The sequence below is a fragment of the Hibiscus syriacus genome, unplaced genomic scaffold (genome assembly GCF_006381635.1).
Source record: "Hibiscus syriacus cultivar Baekdansim isolate YM2019G1 unplaced genomic scaffold, ASM638163v2 tig00110332_pilon, whole genome shotgun sequence".
Classification (NCBI taxonomy): Eukaryota; Viridiplantae; Streptophyta; class Magnoliopsida; order Malvales; family Malvaceae; genus Hibiscus; species Hibiscus syriacus.
Window position 1 is genome coordinate 473,773 of NW_024062688.1, and position 27,433 is coordinate 501,205.

A 27,433-nucleotide genomic window follows, 5' to 3' on the forward strand; every position below is an offset into this window, starting at 1 on the left:
AAGGCATAAAATTTAACATGGCATTACATGTATAATAATTGTAATATAAATGATGATGAAGTTACAGTTATTTGAACTAAATTAGATTAGCATGTCTTTTTTTTTTCTTTTAAATTGGAAGTATAAATCTATACCATACTATTAGTGGTATTTGAATTAAATTTTAAGATTTTCTTTTTCTTTTGTGGATATTTTGTGGAGATGTCAGAGACAGATTAAAAGCAAACAGGGAAGCAACAGCACTACAGCAGCAGCAGCACAAGTAGAGGCTAAACCCCTCTTTTCTGTCTTTCAGAGGGCTCTTTAGATTGGGTCTTTGTTGTTGTCTTTTAGTTCCATCACAGAATTACATTTATTTATATAATACATATTTTGAGTTTTGTTTTTGGTTCTTACTTTAAAGATGATTAGTGGCAGAAACAAGTGCCCTTTCACTCCAATCAATGGCAAGAGCTTGCACACCAAGCTCTCATCTTCAAGTACATGGTCTCAGGAGTTCCTATTCCACTCAACTCATTTACTCTGTCAAAACAAGCTTTGGTTCTTCCTTGGCTCCAACCTCTTCCCTCAACAACATAGTAAGTATCTGCAAAACATACATGCATGCATACATACAATATATGTAATTTTGGATCTTATGGTGTGTTGGTGTGGTTGCAGCAGGGTGGGGTATTTTTCAGGCGGATATGGCAAAAACCAGACCCAGAGCCAGGGAGGTGCGGAGAACTGATGGGAAAAAATGGAGGTGCTCAAAAGAAGCTTACCCAGATTCCAGTACTGTGAGAGGCACATGCATAGAGGCAGGACCGTTCAAGAAGCCTGTGGAAGTTTATGCTTCTTCATCATCATCGTCGTCGTCAGCAACAACAGGCTCAACTCTTTCAACATCTTTCCCATCAATCAATAGTAACCTTTCCATTTCCAGCTCTAACACTTCTTCGTTCTCTTTTTCTCCTACGGCTTCTGAAACCTATACCATTTCGACCCATTTCTTTATTCTCATTCTTCTACTTCCACAAGACTTCCTGGGCCAGGCTTATCAGTTCCATCTCACATTTCCTGGATCCTGCAACTGGACTTGACTACAGGTTTGTTTAATAGCTTGAATAAACCCTTTTACTTTCCTATCTTTGTATAATACCTGTAATAGTTTATTGTTCTTTGTTTAATAGGTATGTTCAAGGAACAAGGGAAGCTGTTGACGAAGATCTTTCTTCCCTGAAGCTTCAGGGAGTGTAAGAGTTGTTCCTGATTCATATCAGCCTTGACATGGTCCAAAGCTTGGTGAACAAGAGCAGCACCAGCAATGCTTTGTTTGGGTACTGATATCAAGTCAGCTAAGCCAATCAAGTTAGAAAAAGATGAAGAAGCTCAAAAACCTGCACCAATTCTTAGGGAGTGGGAGTTGGACACCAAGGAACAACAACAAAAATGGGTCTTGGCTTGATCTTGCATCCAATTCCAGGGTTCATTCAGGCAAAAAAAAACAATTCCCACCCATTATTTTTGTTTATTTCACATTTCGTACAAATTTTATTTGTCCATTTCCTAACACGACCTTTTCTTCTTTTTTTTTTCACCTGCAGATAGTGAGTCTCAATGGAATCAATAAAAGCACTTGAATGCTGGGTCAGTTTCAATACCTTAGCTCTTGAAATTTGTGGCCAGGATTGTTTTGTTGTGATAAAGTTGTGAACCGAACAGTGTAGGGCCAGTAGAAGATTCTATTTGTTGCTGTCACCCACTCTGATAACCTCTTTTATCTTCTCCCCGGAGGAAACATGTTTCGAATTTGTAAGACTTTATTCTTTGACTATGGAATAGCCTTAAGAAGTAAAGATGTTTCCTTTTAGGTTTCTGCCTGTATTATCAAGAAAATCTCCAGCCTTCCACCATGGTGCTATGGACATTATATTACTCATCATATATTCCAAGCACTGAAATTTATATCCGACAACGAAACTCCTGACATCGACAAATCACTTTTGTAAAAAAACACAAACAAAAGGGTGGATCGTCATTAGCCCATTGGCTTGAATTACAAATCAATGATAATGAATTTAACAATTATCACAAGTTATTGAATACCACCAATGATATCAACTTGCTTGTGTGGAAGTAAGAAGCTATCACCAGCTAGGGAAGAATCCTTGTTTCATATATAAAGAGGGAAAAAAGGCAATATTAAAGAGGATGGTTCTAAAAGGACCATGGATAACGGAGAGTTTCTAGGAAACAAATGAAGTGTGTATTTACATAGTTGACAGTTTTATCTCAGACTCGTAGATCTGTCTGGAGGCTTAGCCCCATGCCATAGAACAGGCATAATTGACCACCAGTTTACCATCGAAACCGAAATTCTGAAAAATGCAAACGCAGGTCAGTCAGATTAACAGATAAACATCGACAAGGCCACCTAAGTAATTAAAATTTCAACTTTGGGATATATGGATGTTCCAAAATTTATTAGGAGGCAGAAGCAAGTAATGGAGTAGCATCCTATCGAGAGAAAGAATTCAGTCATGCAGTAAAGTGAAGAAACTTTTCTTATAGGAGTCATCATCTTCAAGGGGTTCTTATGATAAACCTAAAGTGGCTAATGGTGGATGCAATAGATGTGTAAGAGAATCTATTTTCAATGCAATGAACATTTTCTGACAGAATACTCAGACCAATCTATTGAAGACTGAAGTAATGGACCATTTCATGTGAAAACTCATTCGATTCTGCCATCATGGGCCCTATTGTCAATATAAGAAAAAGGAAATAGTTGCAAGGTTAGGTAAATAGTTATCTACACATTAAGGCACAGAAAATTCAGAAAAAAACATATGCTATATGCCCCAAGTTGATGCCATAAAGTGTCATTATCATCATACGGATTGAAAACATGTCTGTGATGATGAACACTCGCATAAAAGAATAAGTTCTGAGCTAAATATCTTCGTTCTTTCCTATTCCGATTCGTGTTTCCGGGAAGAAAAATCCAGTCATGAATGCAGATATGCAAGTCAGTTCCCTCTTTAAAGAATCCATAAACACTTCAAAAGAGTATCCACATAACTAAAATCAGCAAGAAGACGTATCTCAAGTATTATGACTTACATTATACAGATCGATCACCAATTCATCTGGGTTCGGTGAGAAGGCACTATTGACGTACACGAACTGCAAAACAAGGGATAAGAAATTAGTACTACCGCAAACAACAGTATGAAGTTAGCTTGACAAAGCATAAGATATAATAGACATGAATCGATTACCAATGAATCACGGTGCAGTTGCCAGTGTAGGAAATCGACTAATTTGGCAAATTTGTCAGTTCCGGGTATCTACAAAGATACATTTATTCGATTACAACCATTACATGCTAGAAGAGATTGAATGAACACATACACACAGAGGCATGCATGATACATGTGTACATATGTTGCAAGTGAACCACAAAATTCCAATTGCAATATCAACTAAAATTGTACAATTTATTTATATGCAAACAAAACCAAGCTTCTAACCTATGTTGCATGGACTCCTCATTTTCATGAAGTACTTGTATCTGGCACTGCTTATCAAGATATCACCTCTAAGCAGGGATGGACAGAGGGGATGTGGTTGCACCCTGAAAATTTCAAATCCTCGTATAGTTTAAGTATTCACCTCTAAGTATTTTCCTAGTATTTTCTATTGATGATATAATTTTACACCCATAAAAGTTTGTAATTTGACGCCCTTACATTTCTAATATAACTTCTAAATTCACATCCACTTACATAAAATCCTACTCCCGTCCTCTAAGGATCTTAGAAAAAATTAGCTATAATTGTGTCAGATACTTATCTGTGTCTTACACTCACACCCAAGTCTGAGTAGAATAGCTTCTAATTACCAGTAGATACACAGTGCACCATCAAAACATGCCTCATCAGCTTCCAATTGCTTTACATAATCTTCAAGCCAAGCCTTGGATAAAAGCCCCACAATAGATATAATTTATTAAAAAAATCTAACGGGGATTATAGAATTATCCTATCATGTGATCGAGATCTCGTTTATTTTTCCCTCATAAAGAATCAGCACGGAATGTTGATTGGAGAATTCTAGACCCGCTCGAGAGTATTAATTGGTACAAACGGGGAGGAAATCAAATAAATACCTTGAATTTGGCTTGCTTTAGTATGGGAGCGTCCCCGGTTGCTCTGAGATGAACAACAACTGCATATCAAATTGGAAAAAAAAAATATAAGAATTTGGGATTAAAAAAAACAACTGATAAAGACCTCAAAATTCCAAGCATAAGTAAAGAGTTTTTGATAATTCAAAGAGCAAATCAGAAAAGTATTTCATTAGCTTTCTAAAGGGTGGTTACGATGATTGACCTTTTCGAACAGAGCTGGGTGACTGCCATGGTTACCTGAGCTAAAACACGAGTCGAGATGTGAGTTTTTAGAGTGAGGTTGAGGAATCGCTAGTTCAAATGAAGGCTTGTAAGTTGGTCAAATGCTTTCATTAGTCCCTATACTATACCAAATTATGTATCTAATCCTTTCACTTTAAAATGATCAAGTTTAGAGTTGTATTTTTTAACCTTCAGTTCAAATCAAATAGTACAGAGATATATGACAAATAATAAAGAATTAAAATGATTAAATTGGAGACTATAAATTAAATTTACAATTTGTATATATTTTGAAGACTAATTAATCTAAAACCGAAATTGAAAAATTAATGATTAAAAAGTTTGATCAAATTTAATTATTAGTTTGTTTGTGTTTTATAATGATCTGTTCTAATTATAGTTATATGAATGTGTTAATTATACTTATAATTGTATTACATATTATATGAATTAATTTCGGTTGTAATAACATAAATATATTATTTTTATTATATTTTAGGAAAAAATCAATAGTTGGATTTAGACCAAAGCAATAAAAATATAATTGGACTACACAAGATTCACTTAAAACTTTGAGTGAGTTATTATGATATAGGTCCAAACATACTGTAGGCTTGTATGCTGTAATGATTTGATGTTTATAATTATATTAGTTTGTGGATTGTTTTATAATTCTAATTATTAATATATATTATATTTATAGAATAATTACAGAAATTTTAAAAAATATTAGGAATTTAGAGATAAATTTATAAAATTCAGATGATGTGAAATTAGATCATCTATATAAAATATAAAGAAAATACCTAAATTATATGAAAATTTAAAATTTCCAGAGAGCGCGACCACATTTCAACACTCAGTCCATCCATGATCTCAATTATACCAATATATTGAATGCTAAATTTTAACGTCTGGTGACCAAAATAAAATCTAAAGTTTTTGAAAAAAATAAAATTAGATGACCAAAATGAAAAAAGTGATAGTTGATGTACTAAACTTGTAGTTTACCCTTTATTAAAAGAAGGGGATGCCCACTGGCATTGTAACAGCTAACAATAAATGAACAATTTGCTCTTTTCAATCCAATAGATGGAAAATAAATAAATCATTGAATCAATGTGCTTTCCACAACCTAGTCTACATTCATGTCTAAAATCCCTAATGAGAGATCGACAAAATCATGAATTATATGATAAAATGGTGCAAGATCATTTCCAACAGTACTGCTTCCATCATTTCCCTGATCACTTACCAAATAATTTACAGCCTTTCCCCTCCTGTCATCCCACTACATCATAAAAGCTGCAGATAACCTGAAAAGAGAGATTATAAGGCTGGTTATTAAATGATTGATAGTCAACAAGAATCTTTAAGAACATAGTTTGGTTTAAGGCAACATTGAACTATGTCAAGAATCTTTAAGAACATAGTTTGGTTCAACATTGAACTATGTCCTTAGGGAAGGCCAGCAGCTACACATGATTAAGGAATATGTAATCTCTATTGGGTTCATTGGACTGCAGGACAACAGGTTGTGTCACAAAAGTTGGTGTGGGCTAATGCTTGAATCGGTTAGACAAAGATGAGTAGGGTTGGCTGATCAGCTAAATTCCTCTTTTTTGATTCGTACTGGCTTGCCCGAATTATTCAATTGACTTAACGAAACTAGGGCAAACGCGTTTCAAAGCTAGCGAGCTGAGTTTAACCTATTTGACTGGTTGATCGATACCTTCTTTTGTTTTTTTGTTACAAAAGTTGGTCACTGTATTAAAGTGTCCTAAATCTTCTTCTCAGCGCAGCTTTATCAAAGGCGAGAATATTTGGGTTCCATTAGGAGCTTGCTGTAAAATTGAGAGCCCCAGATTTCTATGATGTCCAAGGCAAGCCAAAGCATCAGTGAGTCTGTTTGCTTCCTGAGGTATGTAATCTATCCTCGGAAAAAGCATGTAGCTACTTATTCTATTAGGAACACTACCCTACTGACTTATGCAAGACTAAGCCAATAGGAAGATCCCTAGGAGTCCCTAGAAACTCACACCTAGTGTAAAACTTTTAGTTTTACATATTTTTAAGATCGTTGGATGAGTGGAAATAGATGGTTGAGATTATCTCGCTTCTTTTTCCTACGAATATCTTCTCATTACCTACTGTTATCTCAGTATCTATTTCACTCATCCAACGATCCTAAAAAGATATTTAGTTTTACACAATGTCAACGTATCTTGCATGGACATACTAGCATGAATTCTAATAACTCAACAACATATGCATAGATGAGTAGAAATAATCCTTAATACCTATTTGGATAGTACAAAAAGGAAGAGGAGAAACTAATCGTTAGTGAAAGTGAATCACATTACTCACCTAAAATATCCAGATAGACAGGCATGTTGAAACCGGTCCAAAACTCCAAATTATGAATGACAAATCTGGCTGTTATACCGAGTTATTTGCTGCAGCATTTGTGAACTACCTGATTGTGAAACCAACTGCTCGGAACTCGGCGAAGGCCTCAATAAATGGTTTGATGCATCAACTGGGTTGCCAAGACCTTGTCTTATCATTTCTTAGGATTATTTGCATTTGCTTCAGGTGCGACGATTCCATCAGTGGTCGTTTCTAATAATGTAATTTGCATAAAGTATAAGTTAACGCTATAAGAGAGTAAGACATGCTTTAATACTTTCATACTAAAAAATTTTGCTCACCATATCAAGACGCTTCTTGTGGAGATCACTGGATAACTGCATATTTCGAAAACAAGATACAACGTCAATCGTAATCTTTCTTATTTTGAAAATAATCAAAGATATTCATATAAAGCGAAAGGTATTCCAATAACATCAGCACAAATGCTAGAGAAAATAGCTCAGAAGGTTTCAAGCTAACAGGAAAAGTAAAATGTGGAAGATTAATATCAAGAAAATAAAGTTTGACTACTAAGATAGGTGTTAAATGAAGAGTTCCCACCCTAAAAGGGAACTGAAATTCACATACATTTAAGTCAAATTCTAGGACATTTTGAGCACTGACATCTATAAACAACAAACAGAAATGCTTACCGGGCTTGTTTGATTCTGTTCTTCACTTGAAAATCCTGGAATAGTCATTTCCAGTTTTTTCTCTGCAAATAAACCATGTTCAACATTCATTATAGCTCCACTGGCTTCACTTAAAGGGATGAGAAATATAATAGGATATCTTATTCAGAACTCAACATCTAAATTTTTTAAATACTGAAGTAATACATAAACTATCAAAATGTACATTAAGAGGTGCATCAGAAGCAAATTTGGAAGGAAAAGATTAAGCATGGATTATAGTAAGTTTTTAAAATTCAACTGATCACCAGCATTTTATCTTTGGTAGGCGAACTTTATTTTCTGTCACGGCAAGCTTCAAATCATATAAAACCTAGATATTCCAGAATTTTTCCCCATCTTATGAAAATAAGAGCACTAACCAAATATATGTTGGACTGTCACGTCAACACAACTCTTTCAAAGAAATGCAAAATTTTAGTACTGGGTTCGGAGGTTTTTCATCAAGGCGTTATAAGAGTGTGTTAAGTTTTATGTATCTTAAAGGAGTGGTTTTTAGTTTTATGTAATTTTTACATTATCAATATTAAGGTTCTCTATTCCTCCTTCCCCTAGTAGGTTCTGACCTCATGTAAGGACTACTAAGAAGGAGGTTTTTATGAGACCTACTTTTCCTATCAAAAAAAAAGAAATGCAAATAGTCGAGCACAAACCTAAGTGTAGCAAGAGATCCTGGACTCTAATGTTGATGATTCCTATGCTTGGCCAAACTGCATGCAAATGTAGTCACCTGAAAATGAATGAAAATGGTGTAAGTTTTAAACAAAGAAGATTACCACTTAACAGCTGATGGATGTACCAAATGGCATCCACTGTCAGCCCAATTTTTTATTTCTCTTCATGTTAAACACAAAATATTGCAGGAAGAATTCCATGGAGTCCATAAAAATATCTTGCTATACTTGAGTACATTTGACATAAAAATACTCCAATTCTAACCATGTCTATACTAATAACAGCCAAGCCTCTGAGTTTATTTATATTAAGATTTTTGGTTAATTGCCACCAGAAACTAAATATTGAGTGATAGATGCATATATCCGTAACCAAACAGAGAAAGGCAAATATCATCAAGGTAAAGCCTTAAAGTAGAGCCTTACAGAGTCTATGAAGTCATCAGCAAACTCCAGAAGTAAATCTTCAACTTCTGGTTCAAGCTTACCTTTGGAATCAACCTGGACACAACCAAAAGATGAATGTGCACAAGTTACCGAGACTGCTGCTGTTGGAGCTGATGCAATGGTGGTGGTGGTTCTTGTAGTTGTTGTTGTAGCTGTTGTTGTTGCAGTAGTTGTTGTTGTTGCTGCTGCTGCATTAGTGGTTTTCCCATTTGTGACTGCTGTTGTAGGAGCTGAGACAATTGTTGAGGGTTCAAGGACATGGAATTTTGGTGCAACTGAGGGGAAGAAGATGCCAGTTGCTGTTGCAAGAGGGACTGTGGTTGCCTCTGAAGGCGGAATGAAGGTGAGCCTGAACCAGACATGGACGGCATTTGCTTCAACCTGTTGCTGCAAGAGAGTTCGCATCATACCCGCCTGTCCATTCTGAGCCAGCCCTGATAACTGAGAGTTGATAAAGGCTTGAGATGTTCTTGGTAAGCTTTGAGCCTGCAGTTTATAGAGGAGATATTGTTACTAGGATAATATGCACAAATTAATTGGAAGACGTGCACTAAAACAAAATGGAAAAAAAAAAAAACCTTAAACATTGCCCGCCCACAGAAATTTTCCTCAAAGGTGGCAATGGCATAATAAGACAGGTCCAACAACAAAAACCAATATAGCATATCTAGTTTTACTCGTTAATGGATTTTTCAATAGCATACCATGGGTAATCCTGCATTTTCGCTTAATGGAAATTAGGTCATTTCAATAAAAATATTATGAGGGAGTAAAACACAATAATCTTACACTAAATGATGAGCAGTCTTTTGTCAACACCAAAATTTCTTTGTGTGTCAAAAGTCTTAGATGAGATTCTAATTCTGCCAACTTGCAATGTGGAAAGTGTATCAAACAATATGAGTGGCTATTTAACCATAAAATCATAGCAATGATTTCCAAGTCTTCACAAAATCATAGAAACCTAAATGTGAAGTGCTAACCATCCAATTTTATAAGCTGCAACTGAAGATCTCATTTTTCATTAGAAAAGGTGAAGGAGTATGTCTCATAGGCCATTCAATAACGTCCAAGGAAAAAATTCTAGACCAAATGATAAGTATTGTTCCAATGGTGGTATCCTATACCTATCACATAGCATATAGGCAACCTAAATCTGAAATTTTCCATTTACAAGAATATAATTAAATCTTTTCTTAATCTAAGTTGAGCAAACACCGAGTAAAAGAATAGAAAACGTGTTTTCCAAAAATAAAGAGTATTATGATGTAAAAAGACTGATCTTTTGTAACGGATTGAAGTCTCAAAATTTCATCATAAAGATTCCACACAAAAAAACAGTAACGTCTATATTAGTGCAAACTATAACCTCCATGTCATTAGATTAACTAACGAATTCCACCTACATGACTATTTCTCAAGTTAACCAATTAATACAGAACAAAATAAAAAGAAGAAACATTTAATTTCTCCACCCACCAAAGATAAGTGACAATATATCATCTCAGAAAGAGACAATACCTGAGGAGATGTGAGTTGAGATTGTTGATAACTGCTGCCTCATCTGTCCCAGATTCATCCGCTGTTGAGCATAAAGAGCTTCATTACCCCTTAGTTGTGAGCTCAATTCATCATCCCCATTGCTTGCATCCCTTGCAAAGATTGGCCAGCAGGGTTTCCTGTTGAAACTGAGATCCTTGCACCAAGCCAGCTTTCTGCCTCGGCTAAATCAAAAAACTAAATGGCTTTAGAAAAGACCAATAAATTCCATCAGCCATAGAAACATGAAAGTGCTCTCTATTAAGCCCTATCTAGTAATATATTCTGCAACGGTTAGATTATTACCACTAGAATTTTCATTACTATGAACTTAAATGAAAATTAGGTTCACTTCAATACAGGGTCATAGCAATTTCTAGGTTCTCAAGGGGTAGAAATAATGAATTGTTACTTTAAAAGGCTAGGAAACCACTCCTAAACACCAATTACACTTAACTTATCAAGATTCAAAACACTGACCAACAGTAAACATCAACTAGGGAACAATTATCTTTGCCAAATAAATAGAAACTTCAGCAATCATCAATAAATTCCAACTTTAGCTGACAGTAACCTCAAGTACATTAACTAACTTCATCATTTACTAAAACGTGCGAAGAATTCCAACACCATGGTGAGGAAAAAGGAGACAAAGAAACACCAAAAATTCCAAGTCGCATCTTGAAATTCTTCAGAAAATCAATGCGGAACACTTGCATCCGAATTTGAGAAAAATATTTCCAAAAAAAAAAAGAAAGAAAAAATCATCTGAGGAAGCAACAATTTAGCATCAACAAGACATCCAATTCAAACTCTAACTCTTTCCCAGAGCTGCATAACTTTAAACTACTTCCCTACTTTCATGCAAAAATATGTTGATTTCAATAGCAGACAATTCAAATTTCCCAAGAAGGGTATCTAAACATACAACCGAAGCTAAAAGCGGAGACTGCAAACTAAACTGAGCAGCGGCTGCAGCGCCACCGAGCAAATGACCACCTTGCCCCATCAAAGCCGACCTTGATAATTAGGATTGCCCATCTGCTGATTCAGCTGATTCTGTTGCTGGTTAGCTTGAATTGAACCCGACCCACCAAATTCATTTGCCCATATAACCCTTGTCTCAAAACATTATTGTATTGAGACTGTTGCTGCTGCTGCTGGCTTTGTTGTTGCTGTTGCTGCTGCTGGCTTTGTTGTTGTTGCTGCTGCTGCTGGAGTTGGTTCATACGTGAAATAGATGCGGATCTTTGAAGGTTTTGCTGGATTTGATAATTCGATAAAGCTGCAACGTTTTGCTGCGCTTGTTGCTGCGCTGCTGTTGTTGTTGGGTAAGAGGTGGGAGGTGGAGACAAAATTGAAGTGAAGGGTCAATGGAAGGAGAAGGGCTGTTATTTTGAGGAAGAATCGAGGAATTCGTCGAAGGTGTTGGTGTCAACGTTCTTGTTGCCGTCGTCATCGCCGCCGACGTGAGAGGCGGCAGTATTGGAATCGCCGTCGATGAAGGTGGCTGAGGTGCAGTTGCCGATGAAGGGTCCACCATCACGGTAATCGGAGATGATGATGTAGTAGGAATGGTATTAGTTTTCAACCATTCTTCTCAGGTTTCTTTTTTCGGCGAATTTATTTAATGGGTGCTTAGATTGAAGTTGAATTTTACTAATTCAAGGTAAAGTCAAATTCTATCTCTAAAAGAAAACGGTATATATATATATATATATATATATATATATATATATATAATTTTAAAGTATAATTTAACAGTAACAAAAAAAATAATTTAACAAATAATTATATATGTAAAAATATTATATTGATAATATATTAATTAAATTTATAAAAATAGTTTAATTAAAAATTAAAATATTAATAAGAATAAGTATTTAAATTATATCTCTTTTCTCATTTAATTGTCTAAATTTTTCGATCAATATAGATATTTAATATTATCATTTTAAATGTTTAACCCGTGACGATCATTAGAAAAATTCTTTATTTAACACCTATTGCGTTTATATATATATATATATATATATATATATATATATATATAATATATATATATATATTGAAAATCTTATCTAAAAAACTAAATATTAATATTTTTAAAAAATCTTAAAATAAACCTAAATTTAAATTCTTTAATTTTAATTCACTTATTGTGTCGTCGGTCATCTCTTATTCATCGTGTCCACCCATTAATCAACTATCACTCTTATAATAGTCTCAAACCCTTACATTTTTAAATATCATTTCAATTTTATTTTTTCCATTAATAATCATGCTCGCTTGTAATAGGGTCGAGCAACGAAACCGAAAAAATCGAAAAATCGAAAAATCGACATGAATTGAGTAAAATGGTTCGGTTTGGTTTGACCTTATACGGTTCGATTTTCGGGTTGGTTTAAAGTCTCAATTCTATTGATTCGATTCGGTTCGGTTCGATTTTTTCATATGGAACTCATTTGTTCCATATTGAACCGAATATACAATTTTTTTAAAAAAAGTTATAGTTTCAAGTGAATTTTTCATTGAAAAACCGATAAACCGAATCGAACTGAACCGTTAAAAAACCCGAACCGAACCGAAAAACCAATTTCACTTAATTCGGTTTTTTAACCATTCGATCTCGATTTAAATTCTAAAACCCGTTTATTCGATTCGATTCAATTTTTAGTAAAAACCGAACCAAATCGAATACACTACTAGCTTGTAATGTGTTGTGCAAGATTGGTCGATAATGTTGTGGTATAAGTTTTTATAAAATAATAACAATTTTAATTACTTTTAAATAAAAATTTTAAAAGAATAAGATCATCGAGGATCAGACACTTAAAATGACAACATTAGTAATATAATACATCTATATATACCAAAAAAATTAGATATCTCATAGAAAAATAAGTATAATTTAAACATTTTATATTAAACCTACAACTAATAAAAATTAGAATGATATTTCAAACAAATATTGGATGTTAATTTTAACTATATATCTCTACTATTAAATGAAGGGTAAATTACACAAATGATCTATTGACTATATGATATTGTTTCGTTAAGTTCCTCGACTATTAAATGGTTTATAACTATAAAATGTTGTTTTTTTAGTCCTCCAACTATTAAGTGTTACAAAATGATCATTTGACTATTTATATGTTATAAACTCTTTATTTTTTTATTAAAAAATTGACGATTGCATAAGCTGGACGTTTTATATACTGAATGAGATAATCATATCACACAACCATTTGATAAAATATACTAGCATCATCGTTGCTTTCAAATACTGACTCGACAATATAATATTTTAAGTGTTGACTCGATGACATAATATAAACTAAGAGTCGATCTACAAAGCGCATCTCAAACGATTATATGATAAATATTATTATATCTTAATCAATATATTAATGTCCAACTTAAATTACCAAAATTTTAATAAAAATTATAAATTTAAAACATATGAACAACCTAATAATCGTTTATAGGGAGATTACTTTACCGTGAAATGAAAGGTTAATTATGGTATTATATATTTTTAGAAGAAGAATCATTTACAGCAGTCCCTGAGCATATCGGACGGTTCTTCATCCGTATGAAATCTAAATGAACGGTGGAAATGAAGTCCCAGAAAGCTCTAGTTACGCATACCTAGAAAGCAGGGTGTGGTCAAACTCACAGCCTATAAAAAAACATCAAGCACATCGCCATAAATGAACGAACAGCAATCAATAAGAAATAAAATAAAAGTTCAAGAGAGAGAGAAGAGAGAAACCAAACATCAACAACAAAGTCAGAAAAAACAACGTTGTAGTTGTGTCTCTCTGACTGTCAATCAAATCTCCCTTACAGTATTTTTCTTCTCTTTTTATCTTCCTTTGTAGTTCATAATTTTCATAGAGTCCCCAGAAAGCAGCAGAAAAAATCTCATATTTTGAAGAAAAACAAATCAAAACCTCGTTGTTTTTGTGTTGAATCCCAAGACATATCTGGTCTTTTCAAGGTAAGAAATTGGGAGAAAGATGAACATCAACCCAAATTTCATTTCATTATGTTGGTAACGTTTTAATGCTAATTAAGGTCATTAGGTTAATGATTTTGTGGGGTTCTCTCAAAATTATGTAACATAGTTTTCTTTCTAAGAGGTAATAGGGAAAAAAGGTTGCTATTTTATGGGCAAAGGGGTCTCCAAAGTATGTTCTTTTGTGCTCAAGACATTGTTGTCTCTTGTGCACGCACTCCCAGTTCTCTGTTTGGTTACTGAGAAAAACTCGGAGAAAAGCAAAGGAAAATCCTTTCATCGTTGAAAATCTCCTTCCTGATTTTGACGGTGCTCTACTTCTCAGGGTTCCTTGAGATGGAAGGTGATGTGTTTCAGGGTTCAGCAATGGAACTCAACTAGACACCGGAGTTCTGCATACATTTCAAAAGAATTTCGTGCAAGTCCAAGACATTCTAGACCAAAACAGGCTGCTAATCAACGAGATCAACCAGAACCACGAGTCGAGAATCCCCGACAATTGAGCCGAAACGTGGGGCTAATCAAAGAGCTAAACAACAACATCAGACGAGTAGTCGATCTCTATGCCGATCTCTCGAGCTATTTCACAAGATCAATGGAGGCTTCATCGGAAGCTGATGACTCATCAGCTGGAACATTCAAGTCTGATGGCAAAGCTACCAGTCAAAAGAGAATCAGATCCGGGTAAATCTGCAGAATCCCATTGTTAACATTCCTTGAAATTTACAACTGTAATAATATATAACCATTTTATGATCTTGTTTTTACATCTATGTGGATTTGTTGTTTAATAAATGAGGTATAGTAGCCATAGGGGGTTTACCTTATCTGTACTTAGTCTGTAATTTTAATTAGAGAAAATAACCTAAGTGACCAAAAATCCCATATAAATACGATTTTAACCAACTTTTTCCTGATTTGCCAAAATGACCAACAAATCGCAATGCGATCGCTAATTCGCAACGCGATCTCCATTATCGCAAATTCGCGTTGCATTTTCGCAATGCGATAGTTGAAAATCGCGTTGCGATGGTCTACAGTATCGTTGCGATTTTCCCAATTCGCAATGCGAATAAGTAAATCGCAACGCGAATTGGGAAATTCAATGCGAATAAGTAATCGCAACACGAATTGGGAAAATCGCAATGCGATACTGACTATCGCAATGCGATAATAAAAAATCGCAACGAGATACTTACTTTCGCAACGCGATACTGACTTTCGCAACGCGATTTACTTAGCGTCATTCGTATTAACGCGTATTTTTTTTTTCAAATTCCAAACACGTATTTTTCTTAATAAATCGGAAAATGAACCGTCCACAGTAATCGCACGCAACTCATAACCTCAAACCCAAACACACTCAGTCTCATCTCCATCTCTCACTCTCTACGGCGAAATCCGTCCCCATCTCCGAAGATTTCCGTCCCCATCGCCGGCGAAATCCCTCACAACCATTCACAGTCAAAAATCCCTCACAATCATTCAGAAATGGAAAATCAACCTCCGAGGGTTAGTTTTTTTTATTTTTATTTTGAAATTTTTGCATTATTTTAGGTTTTTCATATTGAGATTGATGATAAGTTTACTGGTAATTTCAATAGATTAACCATTTCACTTAGATTTCTTATTAAATTCATTCGATTGCTGCCAATACTGTTAAACTGTTTAGCCTGTGAAGTTAGTATTTGTCTTTGTTTTGTCTTTGGTTGAAGTAATGCAGAAGAAGAATAGTTTCGAGAATGAGATCGCAACGCGGAAATGACTATCGCAACGCGAAACCAAAATCGCATTGCGATTTTCATTTCGCATTGCGATTTCATTCGCATTGTGATTTTCATTTCGCGTTGCGATTTTCATTTCGCGTTGTGATTTAATTTCGCGGTTGCGATTTTCATTTCGCGTTGCGATTGTCTGGTCGCGATAGTCATTTCGCGTTGCGATTCTCTCGTTGCGATAGTCATTTCCGCGTTGCGATTCTCATTATCGTTGCGATTTTCATTTCAACCAAAAGACAGAAACAGTGTTGCAAATTTTAGTTTCAAGAATAAACTATTTATGTTTTGTTTTGTTTTTGGTATATCTTGACAGTGTAATTTTTGGTATATCTAACTTGGTATGTTTATTGTTTTTTTTGAGAAATTTTTTCGGCTTCATGACATTAAGGAATAAAGTTAGCCTAGCCACTACAATTGCTTCGAAGCTTTCACTGCACAAAGAAATTGTTTGAAGAAACCTGCTTCGGGCCATGGCTGAGAGTACAGCATCGGTGAGGATGCTAGTTTGACCCATTTGTGGCTTCAGACCATGACTAGCGATCTACCTGACAGTATACAACGTGGTGAGGAAGAGATATGGTTTCATTTTCACCGGCGTATACTTGTTTTGGGCGGAAGGAGTTCTGCTTAATCATGGTCTACGATTCGGACACGATGATGTAGGGCCGGTACACTCGTCATATCACACCCATCATGGTTATCCAGGGTTTTTCCTGATGAGTCAATAGAGAAGCCGAACTTACACGTCGACGACATGAAGAAATTGTTTAATAAGAAAGATGGTTTTACTCGGATGAATGACGTCGATGTTGTCCGAGTATCCTTCTACTACTTTTGTATGCCGGCTTTCTAGGCAGAGAGGCCAGACAACCTATCCTTAGGAGCTAATATTATTGGTAGAGGACCTAAATGCATGGAATCTGTTTCCGTGGGGTTCGTATATATGGAAAGCTACCTGGACTAAGTTGTCGTCTGCCTTTGATGACCGCAAAAGTTTGCGGGGCGATGGGTCGAAATACACTTTGTCAGGCTTGTTTGGGCCTTTAAGGTAAGAATTTCTATATAATGTTTTCAAAATTATAATTAATTATTTAACAATTACTAATGTTTGTTATTATATTGTTTGTAGATTTGGATATTCGAGGCTTTCCCAGCATGCGGACATATTAAATCCTCAGATGATATTCCTAGGGCTATTTCCTGGAAGAGGAAACGTATGTTGGATTGGGAAGACTTAATACCATATGCGACAATAAATAATGTAAGTTAACACAATACTATCATATATAAACAAGTTATTAATAGTAGACGTTTAACTTTGTTTTTAGTTTTTATATTATTAGGAGGCCAACACTCCATTAATGAGACTGACACCCACGGAGGCTGAGCTTGCCACTGATTGTGGCAAGCTAGTCAGCGTTTTTTGATGGCACGAATGATGAGCACCTCCACTTCCTCCACTTCGAGAGCCATCACCTCACCCAGAGCCATCACCTGATCGACCCGACTATACACCTCTACAACGAGAGCCATCACCTATCCCGTCACATCATCGAGTCTCTTCTCACCATCACCTCATGATAGGCGACCGACAAAGATGCCACGACTTCTATCTCCCTGTTCTCCACCTCCACGGGATGAGTCAAGGGAGTTACGTGATGAGGTCAATGTCTTGCGTGAGGAGATCGGTACTCTACGCGATAACGATGGTGCATGGCGTGTGGAGGTGTCTACTTTACGTGGTGAGGTTGCCGCTCTACGTGAGATGGTAGTTCGTGCAGAATGAGGTCATACTCTACGCAACGAGTAAGTTTAAGATTTTCCATATTTAACTTGATGATAATTTACTCGTAATTTCACTTAAATTAACCATTTCACTTAGATTGCTTGGTAAATTTATTCGGTTGCTGCCAAAACTGGTAAACTTTTTACTTTAACACTGTGAAGTTAGTATTTGTCTTTGTTTTGTCTTGTGGTTGAAAGTTTGAAATATATTTCTTTGTTTTCAATGTTTAAATATCATGTCTGTTTATTTACTGATATTTGTATTTTTATTTAGCGGACCGATAAGGTGGATGCTTTACGTCGGGTTTTTCTTGTACGACAGAGTTCACGCATCAGACGGCGTGCACGTGCTATTAAGTCTCCGTATACCCCAATAGTGCGAAGACACCGCAAGAAGAAGCCCGACTCGCCTATCATCCCTCAAGAGTCCACTCCTATCATTGAAGAGGCCCCTATCATTCCTCGAGAGTCCCCTCCCACCGTTCAAGAGGCCACTGTCATCGTTGAAGAGGTCCCTCCCACCATTCAAGAGCCCGATTCACATGGCGTCATATGTAGGATTCTTGAGAAACCCTCTGACGTGCCGGACATGATGGATTCAAGTTGGCTCTCGTATGAGTTTACCGGCCAGTACCATACCGGTATCTGAAGAGGAGAGGAAACAACTACCGGACACAATTCTGGATAACCCTTTGGGCTAAGACCGTAGTTGATTTTTATCTACACGAGCGAAGCCAGGGTGTTTCATGACATATGCAAGCTCAATGATAATATCTATTTGTTGCTTGATCGGTCTTGGTGGGGCGTATTATTAGGGGTCGAAGACAATGGCTATTTCGATGGAGGGTAAGTCTTATATTTTTCTTATATTTTCATTTGATTAATTTGTTTAAAAAATAATGTAATTCACTATATGTATTTTTTTGTAAAACAGCATATCGATGCGTGGGTGTCACGTCTACTAATAATTAGGAAACTTAAGGAAAATAAAAGAAATACACAGCATATCATACGCCACGTACAGTTTTTGTCAACTGTACACCTTGTTTCGAAACGATCTTTGCTTGATTTGTTAACTTTTAGTTGATAGCCATCTTCCACACATTTCGTATACAAAGCTATCTTCAAGTCTTCCTTTGTATCAAACAATCATCTTTCTTGATACGAATAACTTTTGTGTAACAATCAACTGCTTTCTTTGCCAACTCTTCTTCCGGTAACTGAAGTAATTCTGGCATATTCCAGCTATACTCCCGTGGCATTTTCTTTTCTTCGGGGACTTTTTCTTCTTTTTCTTCTTCAAGATTATATGAATTACAGAATGGATGTTCAACATGTTCATTCACAGTCGTAACTTCCTCCTCATTATCATCAACAACATCTTCCTCGACAACGGGTGTTTCATCATCAAAATTCGGGTATTGACCAATATCAAAATCATTACACGCAGGGTCTGTTTCTTCTTCTGAAACATCATCAAAATTCGTGTATTGACCAATATCAAAGTCCGGGTATTGACCAAGATCAAATTTCGAATACTGACTAGTACTCACAATTTTTTCTCTTGGCTCATCATCGTCTAATTGGTCAATACGAAAACCGGAATTTGGTGCTGAAAGTTGATTTGGATTTGGATTAGAGAAGGCTGTGGGTTTTGAGACCCACTTAGTTGATTACTACCCGCTACTGACCCAACAATACTACTTCTAGGTTCAACAACATACATGTAACATCATCACTTGAAACATTAATGTAAGCAATGAATCGTTCAACATCTTCATTGTCGGTTAACAAATAACTTTACCATTTCTCTGATAAGATAGCCTAAATCCACTTAGGGGCTCTAAATTCAATTTTTTTGAAACACGTAACATTAGGGTTTCATAAGTTAACTTCTTTAATGACAGTTTTAGTTGAAGATTCATGGGTAAGACATATATTGTAAAACACCATGAACATTCTCTCATGACCCTCCAAACACACAAATCTATCCAAACATGATCAACATTAGATGATTTCATGGTTGTAACTAAACAAACGAGATGCGAACTAAGACCTGTTTGCCGGATGGGGAAGGATGTCGTTGGATATTGAACGATGTCGCCGAGAGAGTGATGAGATGGAATGAGTTGCGATTTAGCGATTTAGGTTATGAGTTGTTGCTGCTGCGTATATATACATACACAAAATTTGGCTTGCGAAACTAAAACCCGTTGCGAACTTTGAAACTCGCATTGCGATTCTGTATTATCTCGTTGCGAAAGTCAGAATCGCGTTGCGAAAGGCAATCATTTGACCATCGCAATGCGAACTGCAAATCGCAACGATAGAATCGCAATGCGAAATGAAAAGGCAACGAGGATTAACATGCATAAACTTTTAACAATTATTATTGAATTCTAGGTACTTAACCAAATATTTCAAACCAAAAGGAGTATATGTTAACAAAACTTGCATTATGTGTATTTTATGTGTGCACTTTAACATTTTCAGTTAGGCATGTATGAGTAACTTGAGTTTGAACATTGCTATGATCTGTTCAGTTGTCATCACTTATTAGACATTCATTTGACTATCGCAATGCGAAAATGGTTATCGCAACGAGAAAATCGCAATGCGAAATGAAAATCGCATTGCGATTTTCTCGTTGCGATAGCCATTTCGCGTTGCGATAGTCTGTTTTGCATTCAACATAAAGCAGATTGAAATCAACAATCAACTATTACATTTCAACACAAATTATGTACACATCAATTAAACAAATCAACATTTACAAATCATCTTTTACAAATCAATTAAACAATCAAAAAATAATAATTCTTATTTCTTCATCAATTATTGAATCAAGAATCAACAACTTTGTGACCCCGTACATCCATTTCACGCAGCTCACTTAAGGATTAACCTGCAGAAACCAAACATTTGCTCAAACAAGACTTCCTACACATCTAAAACCTACAAATAGCAAATTATTGAATTCTAGGTACTTAACCAAACATTTTCAAACCAAAAGGAGTATATATGTTAACAAAACTTGCATTATGTGTATTTTGTGTGCACTTTTAACATTTCAGTTAGGCATGTATTAGTAACTTGAGTTTGAACATTGCTATGATCTGTTCAGTTGTCATCACTTATTAGACATTCATTTGACTATCGCAATGCGAAAATGGTTATCGCAACGAGAAAATCGCAATGCGAAATGAAAATCGCATTGCGATTTTCTCGTTGCGATAGCCATTTCGCGTTGCGATAGTCTGTTTTGCCTTCAACATAAAGCAGATTGAAAATCAACAAATCACTATTACATTTCAACACAAATTATGTACACATCAATTAAACAAATCAACATTTACAAATCATCTTTTACAAATCAATTAACAATCAAAAATAATAATAATTCTTATTTCTTCATCAATTTTGAATCAAGAATCAACAACTTTGTGACCCCGTACATCTCCATTCACGCAGCTCACTTAAGGATTAACCTGCAGAAACCAAACATTTGCTCAACAAGACTTCCTACACATCTAAACCTACAAACAGCAAATTATTGAATTCTAGGTACTTAACCAACATTTTCAAACCAAAAGGAGTATATGTTAACAAAACTTGCATTATGTATTTATGTGTGCACTTTTAACATTTTCAGTTAGGCATGTATTAGTAACTTGAGTTTGAACATTGCTATGATCTGTTCAGTTGTCATCACTTATTAGACATTCATTTGACTATCAATGAAAAATGGTTATCGCAACGAGAAAATCGCAATGCGAAATGAAATCGCATTGCGATTTCTCGTTGCGATAGCCATTTCGCGTTGCGATAGTCTGTTTTGCCTTCAACATAAAGCAGATTGAAGATCAACAATCAACTATTACATTTCAACACAATTATGTACACATCAATTAAACAAATCAACATTTACAAATCATCTTTTACAAATCAATTAAACAATCAAAAAATAATAATAATTCTTATTTCTTCATCATTATGAATCAAGAATCACAACTTTGTGACCCCGTACATCCATTTCACGCAGCTCACTTAAGGATTAACCTGCAGAAACCAAACATTTGCTCAACAAGACTTCATACCATCTAAAACCTACAAACAACAAATTATTGAATTCTAGGTACTTAACCAAACATTTTCAAACAAAAGGAGTATATATGTTAACAAAACTTGCATTATGTGTATTTATGTGTGCACTTTTAACATTTTCAGTTAGACATGTATAGTAATTTGAGTTTGAACATTGCTATGATCTGTTCAGTTGTCATCACTTATTAGACATTCATTTGACTATCGCAATGCGAAAATGGTTATCGCAACGAGAAAATCGCAATGCGAAATGAAAATCGCATTGCGATTTTCTCGTTGCGATAGCCATTTCGCGTTGCGATAGTCTGTTTTGCCTTCAACATAAGCATTTGAAAATCAACAAATCAACTATTACATTTCAACACAAATTATGTACACATCAATTAAACAAATCAACATTTACAAATCATCTTTTACAATCAATTAAACAATCAAAAATAATAATAATTCTTATTTCTTCATCAATTATTGAATCAAGAATCAACAACTTTGTGACCCCGTACATCCATTTCACGCAGCTCACTTAAGGATTAACCTGCAGAAACCAAACATTTGCTCAAACAGACTTCCTACACATCTAAAACCTACAAACAGCAAATTATTGAATTCTAGGTACTTAACCAAACATTTTCAAACCAAAAGGAGTATATATGTTAACAAAACTGCATTATGTGTATTTTATGTGTGCACTTTTAACATTTTCAGTTAGGCATGTATTAGTAACTTGAGTTTGAACATTGCTATGATCTGTTCAGTTGTCATCACTTTTAGACATTCATTTGACTATCGCAATGCGAAAATGGTTATCGCAACGAGAAAATCGCAATGCGAAATGAAATCGCATTGCGATTTTCTCGTTGCGATAGCCTTCGCGTTGCGATAGTCTGTTTTGCCTTCAACATAAAGCAGATGAAAATCAACAAATCAACTATTACATTTCAACACAAATTATGTACACATCAATTAAACAATCAACATTTACAATCATCTTTTACAAATCATTAAACAATCAAAAATAATAATTCTTATTTCTTCATCAATTATTGAATCAAGAATCAACAACTTTGTGACCCCGTACATCCATTTCACGCAGCTCACTTAAGGATTAACCTGCAGAAACCAAACATTTGCTCAAACAAGACTTCCTACACATCTAAAACCTACAAACATCAAATTATTGAATTCTAGGTACTTAACCAACATTTTCAAACCAAAAGGAGTATATATGTTAACAAAACTTGCATTATGTGTATTTTATGTGTGCACTTTTAACATTTTCAGTTAGGCATGTATTAGTAACTTGAGTGTGAACATTGCTAGATCTGTTCAGTTGTCATCACTTATTAGACATTCATTTCACTATCGCAATGCGAAAATGGTTATCGCAACGAGAAAATCGCAATGCGAAATGAAATCGCATTGCGATTTTCTCGTTGCGATAGCCATTCGCGTTGCGATAGCCATTTCGCGTTGCGATAGTCTGTTTTGCCTTCAACATAAAGCAGATTGAAAATCAACAAATCAACTATTACATTCAACACAAATTATGTACACATCAATTAAACAAATCAACATTTACAAATCTTTTACAAATCAATTAAACAATCAAAATAATAATAATTCTTATTCTCATCAATTATTGAATCAAGAATCAACAACTTTGTGACCCCGTACATCCATTTCACGCAGCTCACTTAAGGATAACCTGCAGAAACCAAACATTTGCTCAAACAAGACTTCCTACACATCTAAAACCTACAAACAGCAAATTATTGAATTCTAGGTACTTAACCAAACTTTCAAACCAAAGGAGTATATATGTTAACAAAACTTGCATTATGTGTATTTTATGTGTGCACTTTTAACATTTTCAGTTAGGCATGTATAGTAATTTGAGTTTGAACATTGCTATGATCTGTTCAGTTGTCATCACTTATTAGACATTCATTTGACTATCGCAATGCGAAAATGGTTTATCGCAACGAGAAAATCGCAATGCGAAATGAAAATCGCATTGCGATTTTCTCGTTTGCGATAGCCATTTCGCGTTGCGATAGTCTGTTTTGCCTTCAACATAAAGCAGATTGAAAATCAACAATCAACTATTACATTTCAACACAATTATGTACACATCAATTAAACAAATCAACATTACAAATCATCTTTTACAAATCATTAAACATCAAAAATAATAATAATTCTTATTTCTTCATCAATTATTGAATCAAGAATCACAACTTTGTGACCCCGTACATCCATTCACGCAGCTCACTTAAGGATTAACCTGCAGAAACCAACATTTGCTCAAACAAGACTTCCTACACATCTAAAACCTACAAACAGCAAATTATTGAATTCTAGGTACTTAACCAAACATTTTCAAACCAAAAGGAGTATATATGTTAACAAAACTTGCATTATGTATTTTATGTGTGCACTTTTAACATTTTCAGTTAGGCATGTATTAGTAACTTGAGTTTGAACATTGCTATGATCTGTTCAGTTGTCATCACTTATTAGACATTCATTTGACTATCGCAATGCGAAAATGGTTATCGCAACGAGAAAATCGCAATGCGAAATGAAAATCGCATTGCGATTTTCTCGTTGTGATAGCCATTTCGCGTTGCGATAGTCTGTTTTGCCTTCAACATAAAGCAGATTGAAAATCAACAAATCAACTATTACATTTCAACACAAATTATGTACATCAATTAAACAAATCAACATTTACAAATCATCTTTTACAAATCAATTAAACATCAAAAATAATAATAATTCTTATTCTTCATCATTATTGAATTAAGAATCAACAACTTTGTGACCCGTACATCCATTTCACGCAGCTCACTTAAGGATTAACCTGCAGAAACCAAACATTTGCTCAAACAAGACTTCCTAACATCTAAAACCTACAAACAACAAATTATTGAATTCTAGGTACTTAACCAAACATTTTCAAACCAAAAGGAGTATATATGTTAACAAAACTGGCATTTGACTTACCAATTAACAATGGACACTTTCATAACGCGGATGCAGGTAGGCAGCGTCTCGAATATTGCTCTAGCCATATAATGCCGAAACCACAAGCCTACTGCAGCTCTATCTCTATCGTGGGAGGTAAAAACTCTGTGCTTCCCGTCGTCAAACGCGCCAAGCAAAGGCATACGAGAGGACCACAGTCCCCTCTGGCTCCCGCGATTGCTGTGGCGCGGTCTCGTCTCTGACAACTGTGACATTGAACTTCTTTGGCTTCTTGTGTCCAGAATGACTCCAATACTTAATCCCATCCAAGAATTTAGCCAATGAGAGCTCCATCCCTTGAAAATATCTCTCAATCAGATAGTGATATGTAATTGATCATGCTGTCATACACTATTATCTTCAGGGATGGGAGCTGAAGTTGGACGAGAAGCCAGTGACGACGTTCCAAAACAGGGATAAACACCTGCGATCATAAGTAATAATTCATTTATTTGCGCACTTATTATTTATTACACCTTTAAAAAATTTAAAAAATAAACACTAACCGTATCGACCTCCCCCATGCAGGATAAAGTTAGCTTGTCCAATGCCCAACAAAAATGATTCATCTCGTTGATTCTTCAAGTGAACTGCGTGAAAAGCCGTCGGCATTATTGTATATAGCGAATTTTTTTTATTTTTCCTAAGCTTCCTTATTATTAGTAGACGTAACACCCATGCATCGATATGCTGTTTTACAAAAAAATACATATATTAGTGAATTACATTAATTTTTAAACAAATTAATCAAAATCATATATAAGACAAATAGTCTTACCTCCCATCCAAATAGCCACTGTCTTCAACCCCTAATAGCACACCCCACCAAGACCGATCAGCAACAAAAACATTTCATCGTTGAGTTTGTTGATGTCAGTGTAACACCCTTGGCCGCTCATGTGATAAAAATCAACTGCGGTCTTAGCCCAAAGGGTATTATCCACAATTGTTTCCGGTAGTTGTCTCCTCTCCACTTCAGATACCGAAGGTACTAGCCGGTAACTCATACGAGAGCCAACTCTCATCCATCATGTCCGGAACCGGTGGGGTTTCTCAATACTTCGATATATTACCCCATGTGAATCGGGCTCTGGAATGGTGGGAGGGACCTCTTCAACGATGACAGTGGCCTCTTGAACGGTGGGGGGGAATCTTGAGGGAGAATAGGGGCCTCTTGACGATTGGAGGGGACTCTTGAGGATGACCGGTGAGTCGGGCTTCTTCTTGCGGAGTCTTCGCACCATTGGGGTGAACGGAGACGTAATAGCACGTCCACGCCGTCTGTGCGTGAACTCCGTCGTGCAGGAAAATCCGACGTAAAGCATCCCCTTATCGGGCCGCTAAAAAAATTAATACATAAATCAGTAAAAAGCACATGATATTAAACAAGACAAATATGTTTCAAACAGCATTGTATTCACCTAAATCATTATTCTATCATAGTTCACAAAATGCTCAGATAACATTCCAGAAGTAAGCACTTATATAAACATTTAAAAGGACAACATATATACATTCCAGAAGAGAATAGTTTACTTTCGCAACACGAAACTTAAAATCGCAACGCGAAATGACTATCGCAACGCAGAAATGGCTATCGCATGCGAAATGAAATCGCAACGCGAAAAATCGCATTGCGATTTTGTCGTTGCGATTTCATTTCGCGTTGGCGATTTGTCGTGCGATTTTCATTCGCATTGCGATAGCCATTTCCGCGTTGCGATAGTCCTTTTCGTGTTGCGAAAGTAAACTATTCTTTTCTGCAAATTGAAACTTGAATGGATTGCATTACTTCACCAAAAGACAAAAAACAAACCAAAAACAATACTAACAAAAACTGATTAGCAGCAACCGAATGAATACGAGTATGAAAAATCTTAAACTTACCTCGTTGCGTAGAGTATGAACTCATTCTGCAACGATGCTACCATCTCACGTAGAGCGGTACCTCACCGCGTTATGTAGACACCTCAACACGCCATGCACCATCGTCTTGCGTAAAGTACCGACCTCCTCACGCAAGGCATTGACCTCATCACGTACTCCCCTAACTCATCCCGTTGAGGTGGAGGTGGAGAACAGAGATAACGTCGTGACATCTTTGCCGGTCGCCTATCTTGCGGTGATGGTGGAGAAGAGGCTCGATGATGTGAAAGAATAGGTGATGGCTGTCGTTGTGGAGGTGTATAGCCGGGTCGATCAGATGATGGCTCTAGGTGAGGTGATAGCTCTGGGCGAGGTGATGGCTCCCGAAGTGGGCTGCTCATCAACGTTCCATCAAAAACGCTTACTAGCTTGCCACCCAATCAGTGGCAAGCTCAGCTTCCGTGGGTGTCAGCCTCTGTAGAGGAGTGTTGGCCTCCTAACAATAAAAAGCTTAAACAAAGTTAAATGTGTACTAGTAATAACTTGTTTATAAACATATGGTAGTATTATGTTAACTACCATGATTTATTGTCGTATACCGTAGTAAATCTTCCCATTGCAAGGTTCGTTTCCTCTTCCAGGAAATAGCCCTGGGAATATTATTTGAAGTTTTTATTGCATATGTCTTC

General features: G+C 35.7%; 1 protein-coding gene and 3 pseudogenes across 1 annotated transcript; 2 read left to right on the top strand and 2 right to left on the bottom strand.

Moving 5' to 3' along the window:
* Positions 1 to 275: 275 nt before the first annotated feature.
* Positions 276 to 1,722, top strand: LOC120119342 (annotated as a pseudogene).
* A 290-nt stretch (positions 1,723 to 2,012) lies between these two features.
* Positions 2,013 to 6,574, bottom strand: LOC120119184 (ubiquitin-like protein ATG12). Its single transcript, XM_039139053.1, has 7 exons — positions 6,548 to 6,574; positions 5,541 to 5,687; positions 4,377 to 4,398; positions 4,154 to 4,212; positions 3,264 to 3,332; positions 3,106 to 3,168; positions 2,013 to 2,360 (listed from the first exon to the last, which is right to left on the bottom strand). The coding sequence occupies exons 1-7, from the start codon at positions 6,572 to 6,574 to the stop codon at positions 2,301 to 2,303; spliced, it is 447 nt and encodes a 148-aa protein (XP_038994984.1). The 3' UTR covers positions 2,013 to 2,300.
* On the bottom strand, positions 5,389 to 11,792 carry LOC120119185 (annotated as a pseudogene).
* A 2,728-nt stretch (positions 11,793 to 14,520) lies between these two features.
* On the top strand, positions 14,521 to 14,901 carry LOC120119175 (annotated as a pseudogene).
* Positions 14,902 to 27,433: the final 12,532 nt, after the last annotated feature.